We start from the raw sequence: 18656 nt of genomic DNA, 5'->3' as shown, positions 1-18656 counted from the left end.
AACCCTTGCGATAAAAGGAACTCCACTGAGGTCTCCCAAAGCCTAAGAACATAAAATTAAAATTACTTACATAGATCAGCCGGGGCACTTAAAAGAGAAAAACATGGAAAGGATAATGAAACAAGAATATTCAGAAATAAGTTGAAAATCTTATTTTTATGCTTCTTCTCTAAGCCTAAATTTAGTGAAAAGCATTTGAACGCTTTTCAATTTTAAGTTATTTTTCACATTTAGAGCAATTATTCTGGAAAAGCAGAGTGAGTGATTAATCTGATATTATGCACACAATTTTTGGGTCTACACCAACATCAAATGAAACATAAGTCTCGTAAAATAATTTCTAGTCTTGCCATGTGGAGTCTCTATAAAGGATAATGAAAGGAAAATTAGAAAGCAAAAACGTTCATATTGTATGATTAATTCTTTAGACGTTAAAATACAGGCTTTAAAACAAACGTCTGTTACTAAGTAATCTGAGCTTATTAGACAAGAAGGATTGTTCCAAGTTTTCTCCAGGTTCAAATGCTGTAAAATGCATCTAGCCATTTGAATCGGATGACAAAATGCCTCTTAACTGCTGTTTGTAATTGGTATATTTGAACTTAAAATGTCGTGTAGAAACATAAATGTATGTAAAAAATTGCCAACTCGCTTTACAGACTGTAATTTGTCAATGTAATAGTCAACCAAGCAACAATCTCTTCATGGGGAGTTGGCTAATGAGTGTATACAACTGATTACATTCGCCAGACGAAATCGTATTTATCTCCGATTTATGTGAAGCAATTCTGTAAATACCTTGTCAAGACCTCATCATGAAATGATAATAAACACTTAATTTGGGGAAGTATTTAATCTGTTTGATTTATAGGACCTTTGTTGTAATCATCATAGGATGACATTATCCCTGAAGCGATGTGATAAAAGATTTTTTTAGAAATGTCCATTAATTGTATTCAAAGAGCAATAATATAATTAAACTAACGGTTTAGAAGTAAGTGCACATTTTGTTGCGTTCATTTTGATTATGATCCAGACCCACTGATATCATTTCAATTGCTGTTACTTGGTCCCAATCTATATTTTTCTTTCCATTCAACATTATATATCGTAATTACTCTATACATAATTTCTTTCAGTTAATTAGTATTTACTGCCCCAACGGTTGTTTCTTAATTAAAGCTTTCCGCCAGCCTTGCTTTTTATTTGTTACGTAAATATTATAATGCTGAAAATGTTGCTTGAATTATCTAATGTATCACAATGTACCACAAATACAAAAAGTTAGTCTATGTATAATTTAAATTGTAACTTATGTACTTATTTAGTTGTTTATAAATGTATACTCATTTCAATTAACTTTCACGGGAGGGAACTTTCTCTTGACGATGTATATTGTAATTATTATATCAACACGGAAATTGGTAAGCATATACATGCAAACTTACATTTGGTGAAAATAAAATAGTCAGAACTATCAAAAATAATCCCCAGCTTTTGGAAATAAAAAAAAATACTCTTGCACTTACATTAATCTATTCTTATCATACCAGCCCCTTCCAACAGAAAATGGGAAAAGATCTAACGTTAGCATGTAAACGTTAGATATAAGCTGGATCTTTGAACAACACCTCCTGTAAAGGGTGCCACAATTACCCTGCTTTTTCTACGATAATATAACAAGCCTCCCATCGAATTAAGAACGATCTTTTGAAAGGATTGGAAATAACAGAAATACAGGTTGATGTTAGCAATCAGAAACTAGACGAAAGATATGTCTTGTAGACGGGAAATCATCCATGATGCCAATATAAGGTGTGATGTTCTTACTTAAAAAGTTTACAAAAAGTGACATTAAGTCCATCCAAGTGAACATGTGAAAGTCGAAGTGGGTTTACATTTGTCATAACTCCTTTTTCTGTTCCAGTTTCAACTGTAACAGTTGATAAATTACCATTACAACAGTCAGTCATTTGAAATATATAATAAGTTCAGCTCGCTCAACTTGACAATGAAAACATGAGCATAATGTTACTTTAATTAATTAATATATTATAGTAATATTTCGCTTGTAGTTTTTTTTTTACTTTTTTACATAAATTTTAAATTTTTAATCTCTTAAGTCTTGTTAATTTGTAGATATACAGAGTTTGTGTGTGTGTATTTGCGTTTATTTATACTCGCCACCGGTTGCCCATATGGGCGAGCCCTCCAGAAGAGTATTAGTCATTTTATTTTTCGGAGGATAGTGCAATTACAGATACAGAAAGATGCCCCAATTCCAGAAGCTTCTCCTGGTTCTTTAGCGTGCCAAGTGTTTAAGCACCCATACACGGGACCTCGATTTAAAGTCTCATCCGAAAGACTGATTAGTAATTTTAGTTGGCCAGCCCGGGAATCGAACCCACAATGTCGAGATTACAAGTCTCGCGCTCTAACCGATTGAGCTATGCGGGCTGTTATACAGAGTTTATTATGACCAGAAGTATTTATAACCTCACGATAACACTGAACGTAATGGATGGTAAACCTATTATTACGCCGTGTTAAATTTACAATAGGAAATGAGCATTGAGGCAAGAGCTAGTATGGTTTGAAAAAGAGTTTCGAAATCGTTCGAATAAAAATGCAAAGTATAAAAAGCAGGCGTTTTAAAGACATATTTAAATGAATTTAACATCGTATCACTGTCACAGTGGTTTAATTGTGTTACTTAATCACAGTGAAAATAGCGCCTTCCGAATAGTTTCATGGAATCATATTAACAAGCTGTCACTACCTGTGTCATATTTCAGTTTTACCATTTGACTGTTTGGTAACCTTATAATTTTCTAATCTCTGTTAGGTGTCATAATAGCTGGCAAAATTATATTCCTTTGACTTAATTGTGAGATCTATTCCACATGTTCATAAAAGAAATAAAGACAACTAATCTCAGTTCATTATCTTTGGTATTGAGACTTAAGGTATTTAATTTGTAGATAACAAGTTTATTGTGACCAGAAGTATTTATACCACATAACTACGAATGTAATTGGATGGTAACTATTATACGCCGTTTAATAAATAGAAGGCTTGATCAGAGCTATATGTTTTGAAAAGAGTTTCGCAAATTTCGAATAAGAAGATAAGCAGGTTTTAAAGAATAATTAAAAATTTAACATCGTATACTGTCAAGTGGTTTAATGGTACTAATCACAGTAAAATAGCGCTTCGAAAAGTTCAAGAATAAATAAAAAGTATACCTGTCATATTCGTTACCCATGACTGTTGTCCTTCATTTTCTAATTGTAGGTGTAAAAGTGCAAATTCTAGTCCTGATTAATTGAGATCTATCACATTTCATAAGAATAAGACAACTAATCTGCAGTTATTTCTTTGGTAATTGAACTTAATATCTCTTTTACGACCACAGTCTGTGATAAACCGTGATTAACAAGTACAACATATTGCAATAAACACGTGTGTAATCCTGCACTTGACAAAAACAATAAGAAATATTAAACTCTAGCAAATCAATGTCACATGTTACAAACATTTTCAATTTAGGTATGAAATGTCAATATCCTGTTGTTTAGTAAACAAACGTTGATTTTTTGTATCAAAGATTTATCATAAATGTGTTTTGTCCATAAACTAAAATTAGTCCTTTTAGAATCATAATTTCGCCAAATACTGTGAATTAAAAAATTAGAATTCTTTAATCATACAAAATATTTGTTCTTACTTATGTTTCATTAAAACAAGCAAACTTATATCAACCTATAATAATGCATTCTTAGTTAAAATAGCATACGCATACTTAAAAAAATTATAATTAGTCTGTAGTAAGACAGTACATCAAATTGTACTCACTAGTTTGATACATTGCAAAACGCACTGAACTTAAAAAATATAATATATTGTTATGCTACCGAAGTTTTATCTTCGCAAATGATTATTCACATTAGCCGCACGATTTATAATTGAGTACTATATTGGCACAATGAATAAAAAAGACACACATTCATTCGGCAATCGTTTAATAAGTATCTTCTATTTCGTACATTTATATAACAAAGTTTTAAATTTTAGTCATATAATAATATAATGACTGATATGGTTAGTATATACAAAATGGGCACGTTAATATTATACAATTCAGACGTGTGAAAAAACCACAAGTATCCATCCTATTTACAAAAGAAATACAACATACACAGACATTACATCTGTAAATAACAATCTCACATAGTTTAAGGTTTTACATACCTTTCTTTTACCCTTAAAATGCTAAATATATCAAATGAATTTGTCGTCATTTTTAGCGGCAATTTCAAAATATGTACTGATTGAATAGCGCACAGTGCAAGCCATGATCAGAAGGTACGGATATGCCGGTCGTGTATGTATCAAAAGTTGTTGTCAGCAGGAAAGAGGTTAATTGCGTGTCATAAAAGGTCAAATCAAATTTGAAATTGTCAAAATACGGACTGTCGTTTAAAACATATTTAGAGCATAACTATGCTTCATCAATATTTGAACATATTTTGAAATGTTCCATATTTATTTTTATTTCTAAAAACATCATTTTAGCCAATAAATATATGTCATAATTATACTTTTTATCTAATATAAAGATTTTACAGGTAATATGTCTGCATATAAACCATTGTCTGTATATATAACCCGAGCCGCTAGGTGAACAAAACGTTTATAAACGACCAAACTGTATAACATCTAAACAATGTTTTATAACGAATTTATATATCAGCAAACATCCTGTGTTTCAGGCAAAATGAACAATAGTCCATAAATTGACAACAGCTGTATAACATTATATAAGCGTCCCGATCAACAAATAAAAAGCCACGTTACAATCGTGCATTATCATACAAAACTAACCATTTTCTTCTACATGTTAATAATGTTTAAAAAAATACAAACACACAGAAAAGTCGACCATACCAGGATTTAAACCCATGACCCTAGGTTTAAACGCAATTAGTAGTATAGACGCCTCTGCCTATACTACTGCAGTTAACAGTGCATTGTATATCTAGTCATTTAGATACTCTGTAACAGTGGACCATTTGGCGTACAACACATCAAACAAATACATGTACGATTTGCTGAAGAGAAATTAATCAATCCTATTTTCATATGTTGTACCAAAAACTATTTATATTTGTTTGTGTTTTAAATGTGACTAATCTAATACGGTTTTAGTGAGCAACCATTTATTTCTAAAGTTAAAGTATTGTTTTTTATGCAATCTAATTGCTTACGGCCTGGGTTGTTTGTAACTGCTTTCTTTAAGAAAAACAACAAAAATCTTATGCATAAAAATAGGTACGACAGGCATTTCATGGCTAAGCAAAATCACATAATAATAAACTACTTAATACAAATCATGAGACTACAGTTGTAATATTATTATATACATACATGTATTATCACAAATATACAGTAGCTATACATATATTTACTTAATTCTTTATATTGACAACACGCTTATGTTGTAATCAACACATCCATGTTGTGATATATCAGGAGAAGGACCAGCACCATTCACTGAATTCCATCCACTGAATAGATTTATAAAAGATAAACAGCATATTAATGTTATAATGACTAGTATGATTTTGTCAAAGAAAGGACAAAAATTAACGAAAGATAAACCAGGAAGAATGGCATTGAATGAACGCAATCTAAACACACAAATTAAGCTTATTATAAGCCTGGTCATAAATTTAGATGCTTATTTGGAATGCATAAAAAATAACAGCAAACAGTAAATTGATACAAGCAGTCCGTTATAACACCTTTGTCTAAATAATCATCATTACATTATGTAGGTAACTAAACAACTAACTATAAAAACTAACCAAAATTTTGAACAATAAAAACTGTGTTAAAACGGCATGTTCCTGATAATGAATAAAACTATACTTTTTATTTGTAAAAAGCTTTTACTTTTCTCTCCTGTTAAATCTTCCCGAGCCGCACTAATATATCTGAACCATTCTTTACCGTTTGGCCACAAATTAGCTTCGTTTTATGATTTAAATATAGCTGCAATCTCATTGATCCAAACAGTAGTCAACAGAACTTTTTATAGAATCATATTCTCTGAATGTAGTATCATATCAACTGACTGAATTTGATTTTCCCAGTCTAAATATAGATTGAGAGTCATATTCAATGACCATATATCGTAGACTATTTACGCGTGCTTATTAAAAAATAATTGTTGCATTTTGTTCTTTAAAGTATATTTCTAGATTAAAACATCATTAGTTTACTATTACAGTTAAAAGGAACAGCGCAGTGATAAGTATAAACATGAATTACTTTTGTCAGCTGTTGTTGCACTCCTTACACGTGCGTCCTTTTCCCCGCGCTTCAACGAAACAGGCAAAACTTGTCCATGTATAAAATTGTACCTTCTGTGATTTATTAGTTCGTATCGCCTATTTATATAATAAAACAATTATTGACTAATGTGCCAATGAATATGATGTTATATTCAATATGTCATCTGCCGGTGAATATCACATCATATTCAATGGTACACTAGTCAATAATTGTATAATATTGTATGGAAGACACAATTTTATCTTGTTTATGTTTTACTACTTTCTTGAAAATTCATTTTACAGTCCAAAAACTGCTATCGTCACGTGATTAGCATCAATCATGCTCTTAATGTATTAATAAAAACTATTTTTGCCCTTTTTTAGAGCAAAGACTGAATTTGAAAGAAAGGATTTTTAATTAATAAATTGTGATGCAACTCAAATCAACAATATCTCATAATTTATTTTTGCATACTTTCCCTTCATCCTTACACTTCTCTCCTAAACAGTAGATGTTATGTTTATAAGGTTAACAAAAGGATTTACTGGTTAACAAAAAAACGAGAAAACAACAACACTTAACATGTTCAAACATGTAAATTTCATCAAGATTAACATATATTGACATGAAATGGATGGGATAAAACTGGATAATCTAATACTTATAAAGCACTGTCATCTGTATCACGAACTACACCAACATAATATTTCCCGTCAAAAAATTTCGTTTTCAAGTTATGTTTATCACTGTTGTTTCTGGAGAGTAGAGGTGATTCCTCCACTGCCTGAGAATATGACGGACACCGTTTAGGGCTTGCCTCTGTGTAACACGGCGGAGGTTCAATTGTATTTAGTGTACTAACGTCTTTTGAATCAGTACTGTCAACTGATATTGCATTAGTGTAACTTGGTGAGCGACGGAATTGCGAACGTTTTTTGTCTAAATCCGATTTGTCTTTATTGTTTTCTCCGACAAGAGGAGGAGAAACTCTTCTTGGTCGCTCAAAAACACGATTTTGAATGTCACATGGTATTGAATTCCCCACATGATTATTTGCAGGTTGTCTTAATGAGTCGGGAGCCTCGTACAAAGGGCCCGAACTCTGATTAGAATTTTGAGCATTAGATGTTCCATTTAGAGTAGGAGATTTGTACTGGTCCTCGGAAGTAATGTCAATGCAAGGGTTAGTATATTCCTTACAAGAAGACTCATTTGGTCTGAAATGAAATAAATAGATGAATATTAATGTAAAAAATACATTATATACTAGCATTTTACTTTACCTATGATATAAACGATGATAATATCCAAATACATGCATTTAATGTAATTATTTTCTTTACAAAAACGAAACAGTCTACTTCTCATTTCGTAAATTGCACTATTTATCTATAAGTTTAGTCCAGTACCAGTTTCATTGAATTTAATTAAAAAGTAAAGAACATCTCTTACGCTAATTCATCCCTCAGTTGCTCAAGTTTAATTAGCGCCAAATCAAGTTCGTGTCGAACTTTCCATAGCTGTGTTTCACAAAGAGGGTCTTTGCACTTATGTCTTTTCTGATATTCAACAGCATCTAATACTGATTGTTCAAATGTTAATGATTTACCCATGCTCTGAAAAAGAAACAGTTCTTGTTTATTTGTTAGATATATCATTTAGTAAGTTTATAGTTTATACGTTTGATCAAAAGAGAATGTACACGACCATTTTACAAGACAAAATGAATACTCTTATTTTTGTTATAAATTAAATGATCGATAAAAAAGACCAGTCTATATAAGGAATGCAACAATTTATGCTTGTTAGTATACAAACATTTAGTTTATCCAAACGTATAGTGCAGTTGCTATCTTTATGCTATTCTAATAACTTACAAGACTAACAAGTGCACAACAGCCAGTTTTGTCGTATTTCTTTAAACATCTTCTTCCAAATTTAAAGTAAAAATGTTCCAATAACATTAATATAGTTGCCAAAGTCACTCCAGCAGCAAGTAAGATAAAAGCACTGGTAAAGTTAAGTATTCCAATTTGCTGACTCGTCTTATCCTTCTTATCTTTCATGGCATGACATGCACCGGCTAGCCAAAACTTCTGTAATCTGTCGAGTTCTCCTGTAATACGCAAAATATAGATTACGCTGTTAAAATCATAGTAAACGAAAACATAACATTAAATTTCATAAAGTAACATCACATTAAAATTTCTACTCCAACACAAAAAACATTCAACTACTGGTTTGATTTTTTTTATAATCGAAAACGCCCAAATTGAAAAAGAATTGATATAAAAAGATGATAACATTCAAAATCAAAAACTATAATTTATTTGTGCTGTACAATAGTTTGGAGACTTTTCTATCTGTTGAAAATGTGTCAAGAGTTTGGGGTTTACTTATTGTGAAGACAAAGAAATGGATAACGACAGAAAAGTCATATTCAGCTGCCCCTTCTGTGGTTTCCTTCTTCTTTGTTTTCATATTGTGACGATAAGGAACGTGTTAATATTTTTTTCCTATGATAAAAAAGAAAACGAAATCAACCCACTCGGAAATCGGATTTATACTTTGGGCTAGGACCCTCGTATAAATCAGATAGCCTAGTATGCCGATGCTATTTCTATAATTTAAAATACTACTTTCACATAACTTCAGGCAAAGGTAAAGATTAATAACATTAAACAAAACATAATCTGTTGTTTTCTTTTTTGATTAGGAATGTTCATGAATGTTCCTGAAAAGGACTTTAAATATTTAAATACCGTTATTTTGTAGCTCCAGTATGATTGTGTTGACTTCCTCGATGTATGGAGAACCTTTAGGAAATCCAACTCCGTATCCTGTCATAGCATACCATTTACCAACAGTTATCAAATTGCATTCTTTATCTTTGCCGGCTAGATATTCAAGAACAGTTGCGTCATATATAAATGCATGTATATCACTGAAAATAAAACAAAAATCTCTCTAAATAATAGATTCAAGAAAGAACGAATTACAATGTAATGTGTTATCGTAAATTTATAATTATAAATACATACAAATAATTATAATTCATATACTGTCAGGGGCAAGTCGTTGTTTCCTTGCATTTTAGCAAAAAAACTTTACACTCATTGCTCAGTAATGGTTGGTTCCAGGAATGGATTCGAGAGTGTGTCTTAAAGCTTTTAGCGTCCTACACACCGAACTTAAATAAAATCTGTTGAAACCAAATAATTATAATTAATATTAAAGCTAAGGTTACACCAACTGTTATGACATTACTGTTGAAAATAACACTTTATTCTAAAAAATATTTGAACATTGAAAACTAAATGAAGTACCACGTTTCCTTACCCAACTTTTAGTGCATGTATTCCTTCTGATACTTCAGTTTTGTTGTATTGTTGCATATATCGGTGCATCCTTGGATAGTTCTTTCTCAGGTTATCTTCAGTGCTACCACCAGGCTTTGTTGCAAATTTGAAGTGTGGAGTCACCGATGTCGGTTTCATTAACTATATGAACAAAAAGTTGTTAATAGTTATTTTCATTTGTCAGTCATTCTTAACGAAATTGACATTACGTTTTTCACAAATACAAAGTAAAATTAGGTAACATTTACTTGTGTACAGTGTATTTACTTGTTGAATTATAAATCTTCTATATGAAGATAAGGTTCCATCAAAATTTAAAACATTTCAGTTTATCCATACTGAAAGTTTACGTTCATATATTTTTAAAGTTGTGTCATTTATTAATATTTACACTAGAAAGAATATCCTCTAATTTCCCTATAAAGTAATGAAACAAATGTATATAAATGGAGTACTAACCCGCCAATCCTCTATACCACTAAGGTCATAATATTCTTCGATCGTAATCATAAAGGCAGCTAGGTTTGCTGTGTAGCTGGCAAGGAACACTAACGCAAACAGGGCCCATACATTCGCTAGGAACCTGCTTGACATACCTCTTGGATTATCGGTTGATACAGATGCTCCAAAAAGCATTGCCCAGATTAGCCAAAAAGAGCGGAACAGTGAAAACTTGTGATCTACAAAAGACAAAAACAGTACAATAGTTTATAGACAATTTCATTATTTTTATTGAAATTCTGTAACAAGAATAGAATAAAACGATTTCAATTTGAAAGTATTACTATTAGGTTGAATATTATGATAAACAGTCATAATTAAAATGAAGGAACATTACTGTGGCTATCAAATGGACTGAATATGTTGAAATCAAATTTATTTAAAAACGCTTTGGTTTGTTTTAGGAAACAAGTACGCTGTTTATCGATCATGTTACAAATCTAAAATTAGCTATGTCTATTGAATCCATGTGTTACGTAATGAGTTAATCAAACATTGACAATATTATACTATTTGACTGATCTATCACTTTATAGAATCCACAGTAGCTTCGGCAATTGTATTATATTATTTATGTAGTCCATTCATAATGTGTTTAATTATCTTTTGTTGTTTGTCTTCAATATAGAGGTATTAACCTATTTTCAGTAATGATATTTCATTTGAATAAGCGAAAGAAAATGATATAAATAATATATTAATATATAAACCCATATGCTAAAAATAAATAAAGTATTGATAGAATCTGAAGACAGCTAAGCTTTTACTGAAGAAATGAACCAATTATTACAAGTCATTAGACCTACCATTTACAACGGATACTTATAATTCTGAAACAAGCTATAGTCATGCTAAGAACCTATAAATTGATTAAGATAATAACCATGCAACAAAAGATATCAAAAATAAATGGGTAAATAAATATCTACTTTATTTTTAAACTATTAGATTAAATAATCAATTGCTCGGGATCAGTTTTCAGTATTTAAATGTCTATCATTATTACCAGCTAGTTCTACATTCCAACAAGACAAAATTTAATAGATAATGTCTAAATAAAGATAAGAGACAAGTCGTTAAATTAGATTGTTTTCTGTTAAGTATTCAAAATTCAAAAGTTTCTACTACATGTAATAACTTTTGCAATGATATGGCAAAAACACACCAAGATTAATAGTTTCAGTATATGTATAAAATGTTCATCGAATTGGTTACGACTGAAATTGATAATGAATCTTAAAGTTGTTCCTTTGTAAAATACAATAATTTTAGTTGGATATTTAGTTTTTCAAGAGAATTTTAATAAAGATAACTCCAAACATGTAAACATAATGATAAAGGTGAAGGAAGCTGTTTTAAATGTATATATTCATCATAATATATTTTAAGTTATTTTTGTACTACATTCAGAAGATTCAATCGAGTTTGCTTTGTAATATCTTCCAAACCTCATTAACGAACTATCCGCGAGCAACTTCCTAAATTTACCTCCTTCAGTTACCTCTCAATGATCGTCGTCCTTTATCGAGACCAGCAGGACTCATCCACTCGAAGATAAAGATCGACGCCCCAGTTGCATGCACACTGAACACAAGAATTAAACACCATGATGGATAATCGTACGGCTCTGAAACAAAACATGACACTGTTGAATACAAAACAGTTGTCAAAATGCATGCCCGCTTTGCCGTACAATGGTTTTGGTGCAAATACACAGTTTCACCCTTCATCAAGCTGCATAGCAAAACAAATTCCTTTCAGTCCTGTTTGTGACCATCATACTTTGTACTCTGTACATGACTATATACTCTAAGTTCCGTGATCATTACAACATGAATAGTACACGGCAACATGCATGAGATATTTGACAACATTTATACGCCTTTTCATCTAACGTACGTACAATTAATTATACTATTTCCGGTTGTGCTTTATAACAATTTTTCTTCTGTATTGATTCGTATTTTTGCTATTTATATGTTGTGTGACTGCACTCTTTTAAACGTTTTTTTTAAGTATTTTGAATACATTTAAGCTTTGTATGTTTGAAGTCAATTATTATAGTTATCTATTAAGTAACGGGAACAGGAAATAGCATAAAAATCATGCTGAATGGTACTAAAGTAATCTAGTTCTAACCATTCATTGACATCTAATAAAATCTGAAAAAGAAAAGAAAACATTCGATTCCAACGTCGATTGAAAATATACACCGAACTATAATGATTGAACTGTGATTGATTATTCACTATGTGAAATTAAGTACGGTGCCTGGACGCTATTTGGCAGCCAAAAACATGTGAAAAGAAATCAACTTGAAGAAATTTAAATGCAGAATAGAATCAAATGTTTTCATATATAGTGTCACAAGTTATGTAATGTACCTCCGTCGAGCGTTAAAGTCCGGTTTAGTCCAGATGAACTGAACCATTCAGATGCAAATATGAAAGACGCCAACACAGGTATGCATAAAAGCATGACTGTGAACCAAGTTGCTATATCAAAGGGCTCTGCAATGAACGTGTGCATGGCAAAATAAATTATCTCGATAGCACTTAAACTACATTAAAATGAAATTGTGCAAGTCGGAAATATATAGCTGAAAGGTAGGACGTTATGTACATAGAAACTTATATTCTCTTTAAAATGTTAATGGCACTATCAAAAATTGATTGCATATATATGGTGACATACTAGTAACAGAATTGAGGCTCTGACTACATCAAGAAATAATCTCACGATTCCTTCAACTGGACACAGACCCAAGGACCTTTAGACCAGCTATCTACTTAAGGAAACCAATACTACAATGTTTTTATGGTATGATCCACCTAATGCATTAGGTATTCAAACAGGCTAGAACTACTGTCAACTGCATTGTAACTGAGGGGCGTGGGTTCAAGCCCCAGAAGAGGCAACTTTTTTTCTTTCTTTGTTTTCCTTTGAACATTATTTGTGTCTCTTTAGATCACTTTTGAGAAGAAAAAAAGTGTTTTATTTTAGTTATGAAATTATCATTGGTATTTATTGGCTAAATTGTGCCAAATTTATTATCAAATATGGTACCTGCTATTTTCAAAGTCTAATAAAATAAAACCTAGACGGTAAAAGTATTTTATATTTGACAAGCGCAACCTATAAACTTTTAAGAAAATTTATGCAAACTTTGAAAATAGCCCCTGATTTGAATAAATTTTAGGGATATTTTAAATAAGGCCCTCCAAGTAGAAAAATGATCAAACAACTATTTTAAACGGGTGGGGTAAGGTAACATTTATATATATATTTCAAACATTTTGAGTAGAAAAAATAATTTTGCTGGGTCATTTGTTAGCTGAATGCTAATTATTTGTTTCTTAAAAATGTTCTATAGGAAAACATTTTTTCATAATGATTATAAAATAGAATATTTAGAGTTTCCCCTTTTGAAAAAGAGCCCTTCTAATAGTCAAGTTTTACTTTAAAAAAATCTCCATAACTCGTAAACCATACGGTAAACTTTGTTTAAATTTTGCATTTTTGTGTCTTTTAAGGTATATTACTGACCTATGTTGTCAATTTTATAGTTCCTTATTGTGCCCATTAGGGGGCTCATACCTTAAATAAATTACTTGAAATTGCAATGCGCCCCTACTGAGAAAGATTACAATAATTTCATTGTTAATCATGCAAACTGTTTTAGTACTGTAAGTAAAGATTTTATTCAGGGCAAATCAATCATTTTCACCCGTCGTGCTTAACTATAATGTATTTCAAAGCGCGAGTTTAAGACAAAACATAGACTTAAACAGACATGCTGCACATTTTTGCGTATATATTTCATCGTTAAGTTATATAACTTCATATATGTTCTGTGATATATGGTAGAAAACAAATCAAATTGTACAAGTTATAGGTTTGTTTGATACTACATACAACACTCTGTCAATTACTTTTATTAATGCATTGTAAAGATTGTAAAGTTTAAATGTATTTCTTATGCACATTTAATGTTATAATTACTATTTGTTTTAACATATATCCTGCTCGAGGAGACAGAGTATAGAGCTAGGCCACCTTGCATATCTGTTAAGTTTTGTCAGGCTTTTTACTGTTGGTAGCCTTAATTTTGTAATTAAAAATTGAGCTCCCTTATACTTTGAAGGACTGTTCCTATTTAAATGCATGTCAAATCCAAAATAAAAATTCGACAGTTAAAAGAAATTGTCGATTGCTTTAATTGGTAATAATTTCATGTCCTTGTACTTAAAACTTAATAAGCGATATTATAACATATTGAATATTTTCGTGACTGATGCTCATTGTTTGTGGGGGTATCGCATTTGCATTAAACTTTATTCAATCCGTCGACCTAGGCGTCTACATGGGAATACAAAGCAGTCGCTACACGAACAACGAAACAAATTGCATGACAATAAGTCATTTGTCACTTACAAATTCAAAATCATGTTGCGAGATTAAAGAATAAGATCATTTAAATCAATGAAATAATGGAATATATAAAATGCATAGTAATGTTTTATTTGAATAAAACGACTTTTACATAAAAAGCGGCAAGTAATCTTAATCTGATATTTTTAAGGTTCATACTTTTGTGTGTATAACATGTTATAAAGAACAACTGCCAAATATATTTAAAGTGTTATATGCCCATGTCAATGGTGGGTTTACAGGTACAAGTCAAAATAACATTAGATTTTGCCTTAATTGTTTTAAATTCTGTAGTCTATTTAAACGTATTGTCAATAACCCACGTGACTGAAAAATCATTCTATAAATATCTTATGACATGTAACGTTAACGTTCAATTGATAAAAAGAGTGGAGCAGTCTTTTTTATATTTTAGGCAGTTGCAACATTTTATCGATCAATAAGCATTATTATAGCCAATCCTTTTAAATATTTACTTAATTAGTCTGTTTTGATCAACTCGACATTGCAAAAAGGGGCATAATGTCACAAGTTCTATGAATACCGGGCGGATATTATTTTTTATTGGTCGGTTCTTTTTTTTAATAAATGAAGAAATGTCTTAAAATGTGTAAACACTTGCCTAAAAATGCTGTGGCGGAAATTGCTCCCTTCCGGAGAGCAACCATTATTGTAATACCAGTTTCCAGAAATGGTGTGGAGAAATCCATTGCAGTCGCTCTCTCGTGGGATATTTTTATTGATGTGATAACCATATCACCCTTTTGTTCAGCCATATCTTTAACCAACCCTGTCCATTCACCATTCTGCAAAAGTAGGGGTAACAAAATAACCTATGAAATGTTTCACAAAAAATGCTCAATATAAAAATTATGTGAAAATTTGTTCAGCAATTAATACATTTATCAAGAGGTGTAGTTCAGTTTATATACATACAGTTTGTTTTGTTAGCAATTGATATTCAAGTAGTTAATGGACGTATTTAACAATCGCGCAAAAGATTGGACAAATGAAAAGGCACAAACATTTCATGTTTTAAGATTTTAAACTCTTCATTATATATGTGCGTAAAAGAAAATTGATAATAATATATAATGCCACTTTAATTTGAAAATAAAAACAGGTTATTCAAATGTTATTTGTGATATCATACTAGGATGTTTCGGTAAAGTAATAAAATTTCGAAAACATAACATACCTCCTGTTTCAGACCCCATTCACCGTCTGATACTTCGTACATTGCGTAGTCAAAACTCATTCGTGTACTTAGTATTTTCAGTAAATCAACACACAAGCCGGTACAGCACCATTCGACTAGACCATCTGTTATAGTTGCATTAGGGCTATTAAAATGAAAAGTTTATTTTCAATTATTATACAAAATGTATGCATATGTTTTATAACGAAACACAACTGCCGACATAGATTGCACCTTTGCAAGATAGTTGAATTATAATATATGCTTCCAATGCAATTATATAAATGTTCCTATTGTATTTTACTGAGTTCTTAATATATGGATGGTACACGGTACATGTCCATTTAGTCTTATCTCAATATGCACAGTATAATTAATATAATGAATAACAAGGCGTTACTTCGAGCGTTCCATTTTTAAATCATATATTAATAAAAGAAAATATTACATGTTCATTTTTAATTGTAAATGTTTCTTAAACCGGTGCTAGGGTGCATGTATAGAAGCACACAGTAACAAACAACATACATTGTGATGAAACGATTCTGCAACAGTTTAAATTGAGCCGTTGTCTGCCGACTTTAAATGTTTCCTTTTCGCACTATTCAAATAGAACACGTATTCAAAAAATCATACGTACTACTGATTTGGCTTCTTTGGATCGTAATTAAGATGGCAAGGGACTGCATGTGGCCCGCATTTGCCTGTCTCTGCTTCTGGTTGCACGTACACTATATACGGTTCCTCTTTAAGTGTTATGATCTTAAAGAATCTTTTATCCGGTTTGCCTTTCGGTGGAAACACAGCATTTCCAGGCCAGACTATTTCATCCATTTCAATCTGCATGTCCATTTTACCCTTTACCATCTTCGGAGATATCGTACCGACCTATAAATTGATTGTAAATGTATTGTACATGCATTGATACTCATTGAATTAAAATTAACACATCAGGCAAACGGGGATCAGTTCTTATGTTTTACATTAACATGATCTATCAATTATAGCAAAATAAAGAACATGACATTAATGCTAACTACATGAACTATATTTCGGCTCTTACTAGGGTAACGTTTTACCGCTTAAGTCCTTTAACGTACAGACAATAACATGTTTCTTGCCACAACAGTTAATGAATAGGATAACTGCAACATTTTAGAGTTTGTGGATGTAAGCGTTCTTACGGATACCGATTCTTTCTTTTCCATCAATAATTATATAACTATTAACTTATGTAACCATTGCTTCATATGCATTTTTCATTGTTTCAATCACGTTAGGTATTTTTCACTTACCGCAGCAAATTCATTCATTCTGTACTTGATATTCATTGGCGAGGTAGGAGGCCGCACATTGTATATTTCAAATTTAACATGTTGTATGACGCCATTGGAACTAAAGGATACCGGTGGGTCTTTAATAACAACGTCCCTCATAGCTCTGAAAAGGTAGGCGTTTTTGAATGTGTTAAAAATGAAGCAAAATAATAAGTCATGTCCAATTGTTAAATTAAATTCTCATATATTTAATTTTTTTATAATCATTGCCATTGTGAAAGTCAGGAACGCCATATCCATTTGTACATTTAATAAAATTTTTAATTAAATAAAAGTGCAACTATTCGTTTTTCTATTTTTTAAAACGATAATCATCCTGCAGATTCGCACTTCTATTTGTTCTATTGTGTAGGAAAGCCTGTCAAGAACAACTTTAACTGACCATAGTAATAAGAGTATGCCACAAGCGTATAGAGTATGCAAATCCGTACAAATGTATATGCTATTTTAACTGACAGTTCGGTGTAAAAAGTCTAATGAAATTTATATATTTACAACTTGTAAACACAAACCCAAGACGAATTATCCGACACAAAAATTAGTTTTCCGAGTTCTCTGACATTATAACCAGTCATGTGATATTATTTTAATGTAAATAATGTACATGTACCTATACATCATGTGTCCATTCTTCCACTCCTCACGACGTGCTACATTGCAACTATGATTAGGATGCATTGCCAATTGCGCAACTTTTGGATCTTTTGCAATCTTTTCTAGTCCTAGAGCCCATATCTTTATAGATGTTTTAATGGCTTCTTCTACCATGGCGTCTGTTTCATTATACATTATACCTATAGATACAATAATATGTATGCAATCACTTATTTTCAATATGTCATTCTGTATTTTAGCAATATAAAATCATTAAAAAAATACGTAACCATGACCTTGTAATAAGGCCGGAGCTTATTAATTCATACATATACAATATTTGAGACAATAAGCAAAAATACATATCCCATATTGTACATACTGTTATTCAGTTATTGATTACACCATTTGTTCATATAGATCTATCCACAATTAAATTGTCGATAGATATGAACAAATGGTGCAATTAATAACTTAATAATAACAATCATGAATTTAGACAAGAGAACAACCCTTTACTCGGCCAAAAAGACTTACATTAACACTTAGATAATTCATATAACTGGAATCCTACCTAGAATACCAACTGGAAATTGTGTTCCCCGTCCGATGCCTCCGATACTTGATGACGTGAGAAGCCACATATACTTTGCTTCTGTAAGTCCGATTTCTTTAGCAGCGTCCATAATGTCCAACGCTTCTGTTTCCCTATAGGAATATAAATATATCATATCGTTTATAAAGTGTTGAATAAAAATGTTATCCAAATTACCAACTTAAGAACATTACTGTTAACAATTATTAAATTGTCATAGTAAAATAATTCCAATAGTGCTCATTGTGCATCTGATGAATGTTAATTTATGAGGTAATTGAATATATAATTATATTAAATTA

General features: G+C 31.2%; 1 protein-coding gene across 1 annotated transcript in view; it reads right to left on the bottom strand.

Moving 5' to 3' along the window:
- Window positions 1-5252: 5252 nt before the first annotated feature.
- Window positions 5253-18656, bottom strand: part of LOC132731948 (glutamate receptor ionotropic, NMDA 2B-like) — a 34140-nt gene continuing 20736 nt past the window's right edge. Inside the window, exons 4-16 of the mRNA XM_060718258.1 lie at window positions 18334-18467; window positions 17776-17959; window positions 17124-17268; window positions 16469-16716; window positions 15829-15973; window positions 15253-15436; window positions 11701-11826; window positions 10158-10378; window positions 9679-9839; window positions 9102-9283; window positions 8217-8455; window positions 7792-7955; window positions 5253-7556 (exon numbers count right to left, since the gene is read on the bottom strand). Of these exons, the coding sequence (XP_060574241.1) occupies window positions 7001-7556; window positions 7792-7955; window positions 8217-8455; window positions 9102-9283; window positions 9679-9839; window positions 10158-10378; window positions 11701-11826; window positions 15253-15436; window positions 15829-15973; window positions 16469-16716; window positions 17124-17268; window positions 17776-17959; window positions 18334-18467 (2689 nt within the window). The 3' untranslated portion in view covers window positions 5253-7000. The remainder of the gene's footprint in view (window positions 7557-7791; window positions 7956-8216; window positions 8456-9101; window positions 9284-9678; window positions 9840-10157; window positions 10379-11700; window positions 11827-15252; window positions 15437-15828; window positions 15974-16468; window positions 16717-17123; window positions 17269-17775; window positions 17960-18333; window positions 18468-18656) is intronic.

Source organism: Ruditapes philippinarum, unplaced genomic scaffold (genome assembly GCF_026571515.1).
Source record: "Ruditapes philippinarum isolate M1 unplaced genomic scaffold, ASM2657151v2 ctg1322_1_1_1_1, whole genome shotgun sequence".
Lineage (NCBI taxonomy): Eukaryota > Metazoa > Mollusca > Bivalvia > Venerida > Veneridae > Ruditapes > Ruditapes philippinarum.
Note: the sequence above shows the minus strand (reverse complement) of the source record. Positions and strands in the feature narration are given on the sequence as shown.